This window comes from Gobio gobio (assembly GCF_949357685.1).
Source record: "Gobio gobio genome assembly, chromosome: 16".
In the NCBI taxonomy this organism is placed as follows: domain Eukaryota; kingdom Metazoa; phylum Chordata; class Actinopteri; order Cypriniformes; family Gobionidae; genus Gobio; species Gobio gobio.
In genome coordinates this window covers 2,050,317-2,065,023 of record NC_137109.1, presented here as the reverse complement: position 1 = coordinate 2,065,023, position 14,707 = coordinate 2,050,317, and the positions used below count along the sequence as shown (strand labels likewise).

The 14,707-nt window shown below is 44.9% G+C and overlaps 1 protein-coding gene across 2 annotated transcripts in view; it reads left to right on the top strand.

Annotated features, from left to right (window-relative positions):
• LOC307139808 (uncharacterized protein) overlaps window positions 1–14,305 on the top strand; it is a 59,459-nt gene extending 45,154 nt beyond the window's left edge. For both annotated transcript variants that reach the window (XM_079838911.1, XM_079838912.1), the window contains 6 exons: window positions 4,068–4,241; window positions 8,177–8,350; window positions 8,444–8,617; window positions 12,199–12,372; window positions 12,553–12,714; window positions 13,662–14,305. In XM_079838911.1, coding sequence (XP_079695037.1) covers window positions 4,068–4,241; window positions 8,177–8,350; window positions 8,444–8,617; window positions 12,199–12,372; window positions 12,553–12,714; window positions 13,662–13,686 — 883 coding nt within the window. In that variant the 3' untranslated portion in view covers window positions 13,687–14,305. The remainder of the gene's footprint in view (window positions 1–4,067; window positions 4,242–8,176; window positions 8,351–8,443; window positions 8,618–12,198; window positions 12,373–12,552; window positions 12,715–13,661) is intronic.
• Window positions 14,306–14,707: the final 402 nt, after the last annotated feature.

Below are 14,707 nucleotides of genomic sequence, written 5' to 3'. Positions count from 1 at the left end.
ATCTTGTTTTGTCTGAGCGTCTTGGGTCACCCGATACAACCTATCTTTTATAACAGAAAAATAAGGATAAGAGAGCGGTTGGTCAGGGTGGAGGAGATGGCCGTCGATGGAACGGACCTGACTAAACGCATGTTTAAGCGACTCATCCTGGGACTGCTCCAGGGGAAAATCATCGCGGTCTGTGAGGGTGGGTAGCTCGAGACCGCTCTGTTCCCCCGGAAGAGCACCCAGAGGTCCCGAATCCACCTCTCCCAACTGAGTAACCGTCTCTTTCCTTTTTTTACACTTTCCCCAAGAGGCATCCACACACAAGTGCCCCAATAGTTTATTAAATGCTGGCCAATTGGTACCCAAAATTAGTGGATGCCGGAGGTGCGGGTTAACTGCAACCTCAACACTATGTGTTTTACCCCGAAATTGAATATCCACGGGCAACAACGGATAGTTCACCACTTCCCCGTGCACACACCGTACCTTAACCATGCGGCCGTTAACCAACGCCTTAGGTTGAATCAAGCTTTGATGGATGGAGGTCTGGTTACAACCTGAATCCACCAGAGCTTGATAAGTACCCCCCTTGATACTCACGGGTATCTGGTACAGGCCAGCTTGATCGGGGGCAGTTTGCGGCGCATCGGGGACCCGGATCAATGTCCCCACCTCCATCACCGGACACCGATCGATAAAATGCCCGGGGTCCCCACAACGCCAACAAGCCGGCCCAGACTTCCCCGCCACTCTAGTGGCTGGCAGCGGTTCCCCAAATTGGCGCGGAGAGAGCGCCGATGCGGATGTGGTGGGGAACAGGTCGCTGGTCGCTCCCCCTCCTCTAGCTGCTGGTCGGGGGGCTGCCGGAATCTCCGCGGGCAGCCCTGTCCTCCACCTCGGTGCTGGCCTGGGCAGGAGCCCGCTGCGCGACCTGGGAAGAGGGACAGGCTTGGAGAGAAGAGGGGGGGGAGGAGAAGAGAGAGAGAGAGAGAGAGAGAAGCCGAAGGAAGGGGCTCGCCGACCCCGTGGCACGCCACCATGTGGTCCTCCGCCAACTGGATGGCCTGGGACAGCGACGTCGGGCGGTGGCACTGGACCCACTGCGCGGTCTTCTGGGGAAGCCGCGCGATGAACTGCTCCAGTACCACACGGTCGATGATTCCCTCGACGTCGCCTCCGCCGGCCATCAGCCACTTGCGGCACGAGTCCCGGAGCTGGTGCGCGAAGGTGAAGGGTCGGCCGGATTCGCCGAGGGTCAGGCTCCGAAAGCGCTGCCGCTGTTGCTCTGGGCTCCGGCCGACCCGCTGCAGGATGGCGCGCTTCAGGTCTTCGTAGTCCAGGAGATTCTGGACTGGCAGTTGGTGTGCGGCTACCTGCGCTTCTCCTGACAACAGCGGCAGGAGCCGCATTGGCCAGTCCGACCGGGGCCACCCCCGGGACTCGGCAGACCTCTCGAAGAGGTCGATGAATGCCTCCGGATCATCCTCGGAGCCCATCTTCGAGAGGTGGATGGTGGCGGCCGAGTCGGATGTAGACGGGGGGGTGGCCGGAATCTCCCGGGCCATCCAGCTCCGGAACAGCTCGCGGTCTTCATGCTGGGCACGAATGAGGGCCTCAAAACGCTTGTCCTGTTCGGCCCTCACGGCCAGCAGATCGTCATGGGTCTGTTGGTGAAGACCGGCGAGCGATGAAACCAGGTCCGCAAGCGGCGTCTTTGGCGGGGTCTGCATGGCGGCGGCTCTCTTCTTCCTTCCCGGGTTTCGGCACCAGTGTAACGCGGTTCGTAGATCTCTCGGGCAGGAAGGAAGAAGGCGGGGTCGGCGTGACTGGGACTTGCAACTTTATTAAACAATCTTTCTCATAAACAAACATAAATAACGCACGAGGGCGTATCAATAGACAATGGTTCACTCTTTTCTTCTTTAGTTGATCACTCTGGTTCAGCACAGTCACTCTCCTCTGTTTTGGCAGCTCACGCGGCAAGTTCCAGTCCAACTCTCTCTCCCATCTCTCTCCCAGCAGCCGCTTATATGCGGTCTCTCCACGCCAATTACTGCAATCAGAGACAGGTGTTCGTCATTTGCACTTGACCTACTTACCGACCGCTCGGCTCCGCCCTCTCTCTCCCGCTACAGACCTCGCGGGACCACGCCCACCCCGCCACACTATCCCCTTACACTGCCCCTGCCCCTTCCCCTAAACCTACCCATCACACACACACACACACTGCCCCTGCCCCTAAACCTACCCATCACACACACACACACACACACACACACACACACACAGCCCCTGCCCCTAAACCTACCCATCACACACACACACACACACACACACACACACACAGGCCCTGCCCCTAAACCTACCTATCACACACACACACACACACACACACACTGCAACTGCCCCTAAACCTACCCATCACACACACACACACACTGCAACTGCCCCTAAACCTACCCATCACACACACACACACACACACACACACACACACACACACACTGCCCCTGCCCCTAAACCTACCCATCACACACACACACACACACACACACACAAACACACTGCCTCTGCCCCTAAACCTACCCATCACACACACACACACACACACACACACACAGCCCCTGCCCCTAAACCTACCCATCACAGGAGACATTCTGCATTTTTACATTTTCAAAAAGCATCACTTAGTCTGATTTATAAGATGTTTTCCTCATGGGGACCTAAAAATGTCCCCACAAGGATGAGGATTTCGGATATTGCCATCTTTGCCATTCATAACGTAGGGATTACCAGTCCACTGCCCCTGCCCCTGAACCTACCCATCACACACACACACACACACACACACACACACACACACACACACACACACACACACACACACACACACACACACACACACACACACACACACACACACACACACACACACACACACACACACACACACACACACACACACACACACACACACACACACACACACACACACACACACACAGCCCCTAAACCTACCCATCATACACACACGCACTGCCCCAGCCCCTAAACCTACCCATCATACACACACACACACTGCCCCTGCCCCTAAACCTACCCATCACACACACACACACACACTGTCCCTGCCCCTAAACCTACCCATCACACACACACACACACTGCCCCTGCCCCTAAACCTACCCATCACACACACACACACACTGCCCCTAAACCTACCCATCACACACACACACACACTGCCCCTAAACCTACCCATCACACACACACACACACTGCCCCTGCCCCTAAACCTACCCATCTTACACACACACACACACACACACACACACACACACACTGCCCCTGCCCCTAAACCTACCCATCACAGGAGACTGCACAGTTTACTTTCTGTGAAAAAAACCTCATTCTGTGATTTATAAGCATTTTGAAAAGTGAGGACATGGGGAACGTCCTCATATTTCACCCTCTTTTTGTAATACCCATGTCATTATACACATTTGTGTCCTGACATTTCACAAAAACATGCACACACACACTGTCCCTGCCCCTAAACCTACCCATCACACACACACTGCCCCTACCCCTAAACCTACCCATTTTACACACACACACACACTGCCCTTGCCCCTAAACCTATCACACACACACACACACAGTAGAATGGCTGTTAATGGACTCTGACGAGCCTCTCCAACTGTCAGATTTTGAATTTTGACAGTTGGAGTTTGAATAGTCTTGGCTCATCTGAACATTCCGTCAATGAAAGTCAATGGGATTTTTAATTCTTAAATCGTCATTTTTAGGAAAACCGTGAGTCGGATCTGAAGGTCTGAGCCGAGTTTGGTGGTTGTGGCTTTAAAGCTCTAGGAGGAGATACAGTCAGAAATTTAGTCTCAGAAGAATAATCTTTGATGAAAGGCTAATTTATCTACTAGCAACTCAAAGTGCATTACACATAAATTAAAATATTAAGAAAAAAAGGAAAACTATAGACTAAATGACAGACTATATGCTGTAGCTCTTCTAGAAGATGATCATCACAGATCTGAGTCATTTTCTCTTTCTGTCTTCAGTCTGAGTGGATGCAGTATTACAGAGAAACAGTGTCTCATCCTGACTTCAGCTCTGAAATCAAACCCATCACACCTGAGAGAGCTGGACCTGAGCAGGAATAAACTAGGAGACTCTGGAGTGAGAAACCTCAGTGATCTACTGATGAACCCACAATCACAGCTGGAGAATCTACAGTTAGTATCATTATACTGTACAGTTACAGTGAGATTACAGTTCACTGTTTAGTTCACGTTACATCATTTATACTGTAGCATTGCATCTTCTGGCCTTTGCCATTGGTCACAGTTAAAATTAAGTGTTGAACTAGTGAATAATTGCATTTCAAGTATTTGAAACTGATTGTGTAAGTCTGGGTAAGATGCCCCCGGGGTAAGATGAACCACCACCACCTTCATTTTTTTTTTGTAAACAAACTTTGAAGTTGGCTTGAGAAAGCTGGACCATAAAGTTTGAAGCGAGTGAGTAGACAGACAGAAAGACACACACTCTCACTCTATCTCTCTCTCTCTCACACACACACACACACACACACAAACTGTAGAATGGCTGTTAATGGAGTCTGACGAGCCTCTCCAACTGTCAGATTTTGAATTTTGACAGTTGGCGTTTGAATAGTCTTGGCTCATCTGAACATTCCGTCAATGAAAGTCAATGGGATTTTTAATTCTTAAATCGTCATTTTTAGGAAAACCGTGAGTCGGATCTGAAGGTCTGAGCCGAGTTTGGTGGTTGTGGCTTTAAAGCTCTAGGAGGAGATACTGTCAGAAATTTAGTCACAGAAGAATAATCTTTGATGAAAGGCTAATTTATCTACTAGCAACTCAAAGTGCATTACACATAAATTAAAATATTAATAAGAAAAAAAAGGGAAACTATATGTGGTACCTGCCAAGCAGTACCTTCTCTTTAGTCTGACTACGCCACCCCCTGATGATGGGCAGGAGGAACCACAACTCTTTCTATGAATACAGTGTGGCTAACTCAGTTTTTCCCCACACAGGGACAGTCAACAAGAGGCAGATATGTAAATGTATCAATTTATTACACTTTGGTACAAAAAGATGTAAAAAGGTTATTAAGAACAGATTTTAAAAATACTGCGATAAATGACTGGTGGAGTTTTCCTCAGTCTAGGAAGGTCGGATCAGCCAATGCAAAACCCCTGCTCAGGAGGCCCCTGGGGAGACAGAAAAAGGAGACCGCAACCCCACACCAGTCGGAGCATGCAACACAGCAAGCACTACACACTTAATATCTTTAGAAGCCACTACAAAATATCACACCGTGTCGTAGCTACAAGTACACACCAATACAGTGTCTCTCCCAGTGTGGTCCCCTGACGAGAAGGGGCAAAGCATCAGTGTGGATCCGGCCTTGTACAGGGATAGCCTACACAGAAAACATAGTTAAAGAGGAAAACCAACAGCATTAATGGTCACTATTAGTCAAGAAAAGAATACACAATAATACAATGAATGTGGCACATGAGGGATAGGTCCAAGGGCAAAATCACAAATAACCAAACAAATAATCAAACAAACAAAAAACAACAACAGGAACCAAAGAAAAAGAACAGTGGCTGGCCTGGTCCCCTTTCAATAGAAACCAAGAATGTTAGTTGCCAACCTTATTAAACAGCATAGCATAGCCAACTCAAACATAACTAGAAAATATAAACCTACTTTTCAGTATGCTCAACTGTCCCACAGCACATTGACACAGCATGAAAGAAAAGGTTAATGTTCCGTTGCTACAGACAGAGAAAAGCATTAAAACATATCCCAGTGCAGGTATAAAACATTCAATGGAAAATATACAAATTGAGGGATTTACCAGTGCAGCCCAGCAGCTCGGGTCACACTGGAGGTGCACAAATGTTAACCCTCCATGCAGAAGCCCGTGTCCTCCGTGAAGAGTAGACAAGCGCTTCTAGAATTACCCTAATAAAAATGGAATAAATTAGTCTTAAAATGAAATGGCAGTGATTAAACATGCTATACCATGACAAATTATACCTGCATGAAAAGGGAGCCCAACTCACACAACCGTGCCTAGCATCAACACAAAAGAATCTGACTCGCAGCCAGCAAACACTTATCACTTCCTGATTAGTCATGTGACCTCCCAAAACATCATGTGATCCCAGGTATTGGGTAAATGTGATGCAGCTGTGTTGTGTGACTGCCTGTGTAGATCCCCACATATAAGCTGTGTCCCAATTCGGGGGCTGCATCCTTCAAAGGCTGCATTTGAAGGCCGATTGCGTCACCGCAGCGCGACGAAGGCTGTCTCAATTCGAAGGGGCCTTCAAATGCAGCCTGCCGTCCGTGTTGCCAAGTCCCCGTTTTTTCAGCCGAATTAGGCTACTTTTAAGTTGTTGCCGCGGGTGAAAAATTATTTCCGCGGGTTTGTTTCTACCCCTTAAGTACGATTTCGCCGCTCCAACACCCCCAAACGTACAACTGCAGTGGATAATTCGGCCGCTCGATGGAGAAAATCGCATTGGGAGTTTTGGACTACTTTTGTTGCAGAGACCTGGCAACCCTACCCACCGTCCGTCTCCCCGGCCGCGAAGGATAGAACCAACCAGGACAAGTGGATCCTGTGCAGTGTATTCCTCTGCCCATCCCGCGGCCGAGGAACACTTATACATGTAAGTAGCCTATTGTGTTTTATTTTACTAAAATAACCAACGAAACGTTTTAAAAGCCGGTGGTCTTTATTTCTGTTACCACGGCACAGCTTTATTCTTTAGGTGATCTGATGTAATATTTCGTTTTGTTTTATGGATCAAGTTACTTTTAGCAGCTTTATTAAAATGAGGCAGCAAATTAGTATTTATTTACCAGGCCGGAAAAATCGAGAATATAGAATTTGAGTATCTATAAATATGATTTCTGGAGTATTGTGTATGTTTGTAGGCTACTGATGCATCATATTTTTTAATTTTCTTAAGACTGCACCCCTGCTTTGCAGGTAAAAAAAATAAACTTATTACAACTTAAAAAATAAATAAAAAGTATGCAAGTTAATAGACACATCTTTACTGAAATGTATTGTGCTGTTGTGTTTGTTGTTGACAGACATGTTTATTTTCTCTGCCTTAGGATTGAAAGTGTCCTGGGACAGGTGAGGGAGTGGGGAACTTGGCCATGGTTTGTCTTCATGATTGAGGTGTTTGGACAATCCCCCTGTCCTCATTGGCTCCATCATCCCTGAGGACACACCAGGGCCAAGTTCAGCAGTGGATGACCAAGATGAGGAGCAACTCCAGCCAAGAGGAGACGAGACCGAGAGGATGAGCTGATGGAGATACTGAGGGAGGACAGGAAGTTTCAGCGAGAGACAGAGGACAGCAGGGAGAGAATGGACTGATTGTTTTCTCTTCTTGAGAGATTGTTGAGAACTAAAATTTTGGTTTTGTAAATTAAAATGTGTAAATTAAATATTACCGTTCTACACATTATTTTTGTTATGCAAGTTATAATTTGTAAATAAATAATTCTGTACATTTATTTTTGTCATGTCAATTAATTTGTAAATTAAAAAATAAATTGTTCTATACATTTTTATTTACAGTACTTTTTACAACTATTTACATAAGTTACGTTTAAGATTAGAAAAACTAAATAAATTTTAAAATTAACAGTACATAAAACAGATGGAAGAAAATGTTTTTATGTAGTCTTTTATTGAGCTGGGCTTTATTGACCCTGGTGAAGCCTCTGTCAGCAGGACATCATCTGGATCAGGGCATATTTCCACTGTCTACCAACAGGTTTGCAGTGCGGACTTATTCGACGGCTGCCATGTCGCTAAGATGTTTTCAGAAAGAGGGAAGACTAAATTAAATTAACTCACATCCTCAAAGCAAACAACAAAATATTTTAACATGCATAACTGTTCTATGAGCTGAACTCTGCAGGACAGTGGTCCTCCAAGACAAACGGTGCCTATCCCTGATCTATAAGACTTATTTCTAGTGGGTTTTATTTTTAGATTCTTTTTTAAACGATAACTAATATCGACTAAATGACAGACTATATGCTGTAGCTCTTCAATAAGATGATCATCACAGATCTGAGTCATTTTCTCGTTCTGTCTTCAGTCTGAGAGGATGCAGTATTACAGAGAAACAGTGTCTCATCCTGACTTCAGCTCTGAGATCAAACCCATCACACCTGAGAGAGCTGGACCTGAGCAGGAATAATCTAGAAAACACAGGAGTGAAGCCCTTATGTGACGTACTGAAGGATTCACACTGTAAACTGGAGAGATTGAGGTCAGTCACATTCACACACAAGAAAGAAAAAGTGTTTTGATATTTGAATGAAACAGAATAAAGAGTTTGTTTTTCTCATTTCTGCTAATGTAGGTTAAGGGGCTGTGATATGACAGATGAAGGTTGTTCTGCTGTGACTTCAGCTCTGAAATCAAACCCATCACACCTGAGAGAGCTGGACCTGAGCAGGAATAATCTAGGAGACTCTGGAGTGAGAAACCTCAGTGATCTACTGATGAACCCACAATCACAGCTGGAGAATCTACAGTTAGTATCATTATACTGTACAGTTACAGTGAGATTACAGTTCACTGTTTAGTTCAAGTCACATCATTTATACTGTAGCATTGCATCTTCTGGCCTTTGCCATTGGTCACAGTTAAAATTAAGTGTTGAACTAGTGAATAATTGCGTATTTGAAACTGATTGTGTAAGTCTGGGTAAGATGCCCCTGGGGTAAGATGAACCACAACCACCTTTTTTTGTAAACAAAATTTGAAGTTGGCTTGAGAAAGCTGAACCATAAAGTTTGAAGCGAGTGAGTAGACAGACAGATACACACACACTCTCACTCTATCACACACACACACACACAGGGGGGTTTTTGTGAAATGTGAGGACATTTCATAGACGTAATGGTTTTTATTCCGTACAAACCGTATTTTCTATCCCCTTACACTGCCCCTGCCCCTAAACCTACCCATCACACACACACACACACACACACATACACACACTGCCCCTAAACCTACCCATCACACACACACTCTCACACACACACACACACACACACACACACACACACACACATGTTTGTTTTTGTGAAATGTAAGGATATTCCATAGGCGTAATGGTTTTTATACCGTACAAACCGTATTTTCTATCCCCTAATGCTGCGTTCACACCAAACGCGAATTGAGCGTCAAAATCCCGTCTACCGCGTCTAGTTTCACGCGCAAACATTTTGAATGCATTCGCGCGTCAGCAGAGAATTGGACGCGTGTAGAAATCGAGCGCTGGAAGCGAAATTGACGCGCGTTCAAGGCACTGCAGGAGAAATATATCATAAAACACCTCTCTGCCTCTTTTCATTTTCATTAAAAATATATATTAAGCATTAATAGCCACACAAATGTGGTCCAGGCAACTCCTACATTATCTTCACTGCATGTATGTTTAAATATCCTTAAAATATAAAGTTATGAAACTTCTCTTTGCCCTCAGTCAAAACGATTTGGCAGACAACAAATTATAGATTCATGAGAGCAAAGCTCGGCCGTTAGATCCACACAAAACAAACCACTACAGGACATCAGAGCCAGCGGCAGACGCCAGAAGGACTGGCCGAGGAAAGGCTGCCTTCGCTGGGGTTATGAGCGGTGATTGCCCAGTGATCGCCTGGATCTCACAACTCCAAAAACACAAGATTATTTTTTTTAAATAGGCGCTCTCTTTATAAATAAACCACAGATTTGAGCTTTAAACAACTACATTCCCACCTGAAAAAGTCTTAAAACTACATTTTGTGACACAATAGTACTATTTTTAATTTATGCAGGGTTTCTCATACACATCACTTTACCACGTGACAGCAGCAAGCAGGCTCCTGATTGGTTAACGCGGCGCGAATTGACGCCAAAGTTAAAATTTTTCAACTCGGGCGTCAGACGCGAATTCGCTTAAAACGCGTGAATGCACAAAAGCCCTATTCACGTGTAACGCGCGTATCGCGCAAGACGCTCAATTCGCGTCCAATTCGTGCCATTCACGTGAACTGGACACGCGAAAGAGGCGGATTCGCGTCCTTCCGCGCCGCGAGACCTCCAGAAGCGCGTCAACGCGCCTTTCCATTGACTTAACATTGAAATCACTCGCGCCAGACGCTCAATTCGCGTTTGGTGTGAACGCAGCATTACACTGCCCCTGCCCCTAAACATACCCATCACATACACACACACACACACACACTGCCCCTAAACCTAGCCCTCACAGGAGACTGTGCAGTTTACTTTCTGTGAAAAAAAACACTTGTTCTGTGTGATTTATAAGCATTTTGAAAAGTGAGGACATGGGGAACGTCCTCATATTTCACCCTCTTTTTGTAATACCCATGTCATTATACACATTTGTGTCCTGATATTTCACAAAAACATACACACACACACACACACACACACACACACACACACTGCCCCTAAACCTACCCATCACACACACACACACACACACACACACACACACACACACACACACACACACACACACACACACACACACACACACACACACACACACACACACACTGCCCCTGCTCCTAAACCTACCCATCACACACACACACACACACACACACACACACACTGCCCCTGCCCCTAAACCTACCCATCACACACACATACACACACTGCCCCTGCCCCTGTCCCTGCCCCTAAACCTACCTATCACACACACACACACACACACACACACACACACACACTGCCCCTGCCCCTAAACCTACCCCTCACACACACATACACACACACACACACACACACTGCCCCTGCCCCTAAACCCACCCATCACACACACACACACACACACACACACACACACACACACACACTGCCCCTGCCCCTAAACCTACCCATCACACACACACACACACACACACACACACACACACACACACACACACACACACACACACACACACACACACACACACTGCCCCTGCTCCTAAACCAACCCATCACACACACAAACACACACACACACACACACACACACACTGCCCCTGCCCTTAAACCTACCCATCACACACACACACACACACCCATCACAGGAGACTGTGCAGTTCACTTTCTGTGAAAAAAAAAAATTCTGTAAGATTTATAAGCATTTTGAAAAGTGAGGACATGGGGAACGTCCTCATATTTCATATTTCACCCTCTTTGTGTCATACCCATGTCATTTGTGTCCTGATATTTCACAAAAACATGCCAACACACACCCACACACACACACACACACACACTGCCCCTGCCCCTAAACCTACCCATCACACACACACACACACACACACACACACACACACACACACACACACACACACACACACACACACACACACACACACACTGCCCCTACCCCTAAACCTACCCATCACACACACACACACACACACACACACACACACACACACACACACACACACACACACACACACACACACACACACTGCCCCTACCCCTAAACCTACCCATCACACACACACACACACACACACACACACACACACACACACACACACTGCCCCTACCCATCACACACACACACACACACACACACACACACACACACACACACACACACACACACACACACACACACACAGGCCCTGCCCCTAAACCTACACATCACACACACACACACACACACACACACAGTAGAATGGCTGTTAATGGAGTCTGACGAGCCTCTCCAACTGTCAGATTTTGAATTTTGACAGTTGGAGTTTGAATAGTCTTGGCTCATCTGAACATTCCGTCAATGAAAGTCAATGGGATTTTTAATTCTTAAATCGTCATTTTTAGGAAAACCGTGAGTCGGATCTGAAGGTCTGAGCCGAGTTTGGTGGTTGTGGCTTTAAAGCTCTAGGAGGAGATACTGTCAGAAATTTAGTCTCAGAAGAATAATCTTTGATGAAAGGCTAATTTATCTACTAGCAACTCAAAGTGCATTACACATAAATTAAAATATTAATAAGAAAAAAAGGGAAACTATAGACTAAATGACAGACTATATGCTGTAGCTCTTCAATAAGATGATCATCACAGATCTGAGTCATTTTCTCTTTCTGTCTTCAGTCTGAGTGTCTGCAGTATTACAGAGAAACAGTGTCTCATCCTGACTTCAGCTCTGAAATCAAACCCATCACACCTGAGAGAGCTGGACCTGAGCTGGAATAAACTAGAAAACACAGGAGTGAAGCTCTTATGTGACGTACTGAAGGATTCACACTGTAAACTGGAGAGATTGAGGTCAGTCACATTCACACACAAGAATCAAAATGCTTAAAATCACTTTAACAGTTCAAACTAAAACACTTTATTCTCAATATCTCATGAAGAGCCTGAGTTCACATTATATTTGTGTTAAATTCTTTATCTTAATGATTTGTTTGTGAGATAATCTCTCTTCCTCTGTTTGTGTCTTTCTAGTCTACAGTTCTGTGGCATTACAGATGTTTCTTCTTTAACTCAGTCTTTGACTAACTCAAAAGCACTGCAGTTTTTAAAAGAGCTTGATCTGAGACGCAATAAGATCGGAGACTCAAAGCGGCGGCTCAGAGACGAGCTACGAGACTCAAACTGTGTCCTGAGGTGAGGAAACATCACTGTGATATTAAAGAGAGCTTCATTTACCTCTGATATGAGAACAAACCTTTCAAATATTCATGAGAGGAAATTATCATTAAGCTTTATTGCAACAAAGGGTTTGTGTGAGAACAAAATGTAAAGTTGATTAAAATGTTTAACACAAAGGAGGAAAGAGAACAAAAGCACACAGTCTCAGCTTTACACAGCAACACCTGCTTTATTAACTGTGTCAGTAATAGAGAATCATTTCAGTCTGAAAATAGACTTGGTCAGATTGTAGGAAAACGCTGCTAAAATCAGTTCAGCTTCAGCTCACAGCCGTCCAGCCTCACATGAGAAATGTCTCTGTCTCGAGTGTGTTTTTACTGTGACAAGCAACACGTCACACTACTTTACACTCACTTTACTGTCAGTGATTTACTAAGAGCCCTACAAACATGTGTAAACTAGAGGGCAAATGGCTTTAACTAGTAGAAGTTTAACTGACAGGTTTGAACTGAAGATAACATTTGTGTTTGCTCGCTGTGGTTTATTCCATACGCCGTACACTCATTAGCATGTGTTTCTCCTTTACAGTGACTCAATAGGAGTCGCAGGTCCTTCTGCAGTCACACCAACACACACACACACTCACACTCACACACACGCACACACACACACACACACACACACACACACACACACACACACACACACACACACACACACACACACACACACACACACACACACACACACATGAACGCCATTCATGGTTTAAATCTAAAGTATTTAATGCACAAATATTGTTTTAGGAATATCTCTGCAGGATAATGTAAAGTCAGTAATTAATCTGATTACAGGAATTTAATGTCACTTCTTTTTACTCAAAAACAGTCATTGAAATATAATTAATATGCACGTTGTTCCACTGAACACTGATTGTTTTCTCTTCTGGTTCCTCCTTACAGACTAGATGAAGGATGGTTTGGTTAAAATCTCTGATATGGTCATGAGAGGATCAGAAAGCATCAGGTGATCACAGAAGAGTCTCACTACTGTGTCTATGAGGAGAAATAAATGTGCGATTAATGTGTAAATGTGTCTCATACAGCTGGAAGAGACTCAGACTCTACAGTTAAATAAAGCAGTGGGTGTGTTAGCATGCGTATCAGAAACATGTGATATTGAGGATTAATGTTGGTTTAGTGTTCAGCCAAATGATGGTTTTGTTTTATGTAAAGGAGGAACAGAGGAAGAGCTCAGATGAGTCTGTCAGCAGAAATCTTCAGGCTCTTCAGTATCAGGCCTACAAATATAATAATGTTTGATTGAACTCATCCATAATGATTCAAATGTTTCTAATCATAAATGTGATCGTCAAGTATAGCACATAAATGTATCATATGATATAAAGTCTAGATGATATAATGTGTATATATTTTTACATGATCTCTTATATTTTATGCACAGAATATATTTGTTTTCTGTTGTATTGAATATTAAGTTAGCTCTGTGTCTGTTAATGCTCAGATATACAGTATATTATCTTTGTTCTGCTAAAATGGATGCCCATATTTTGACTTCATTAAATCCAAACTCTCCTCCTGAAATTATTGGCATAGCCACTGCGTGATATTTGTTGTCTTTAGCAGAGACGCTGATTTTATTTATTAATGTGTCTAGGATCATTAAGGTTTTTAACTCCTCACTCAAGTCATGGCCTTCACCTTTTTCATGCCTTATGCTTTATTTGAGGCTCGCAGTGATAGAGTGTGATAGTTTGGTTCCTCCTGTTGTGATGGCCAGTCCATAGAGAGTTAGCAGCTGCTCTCCTACACATTTTAATACGGTCCAAGTCTCCCTGTATGAGGAGACTCACCTGTTGCACTGCTAGGTCTGGAAGAGTCCCTCTAAACCCTTAATGGAGTGGAGTTATCACCCACCGTCTGCCTCTGATGTCTTTCGGCAATACCCCAGCACCTGACCTCTCGTCTGAGTGTGTGTGTAAACTCAC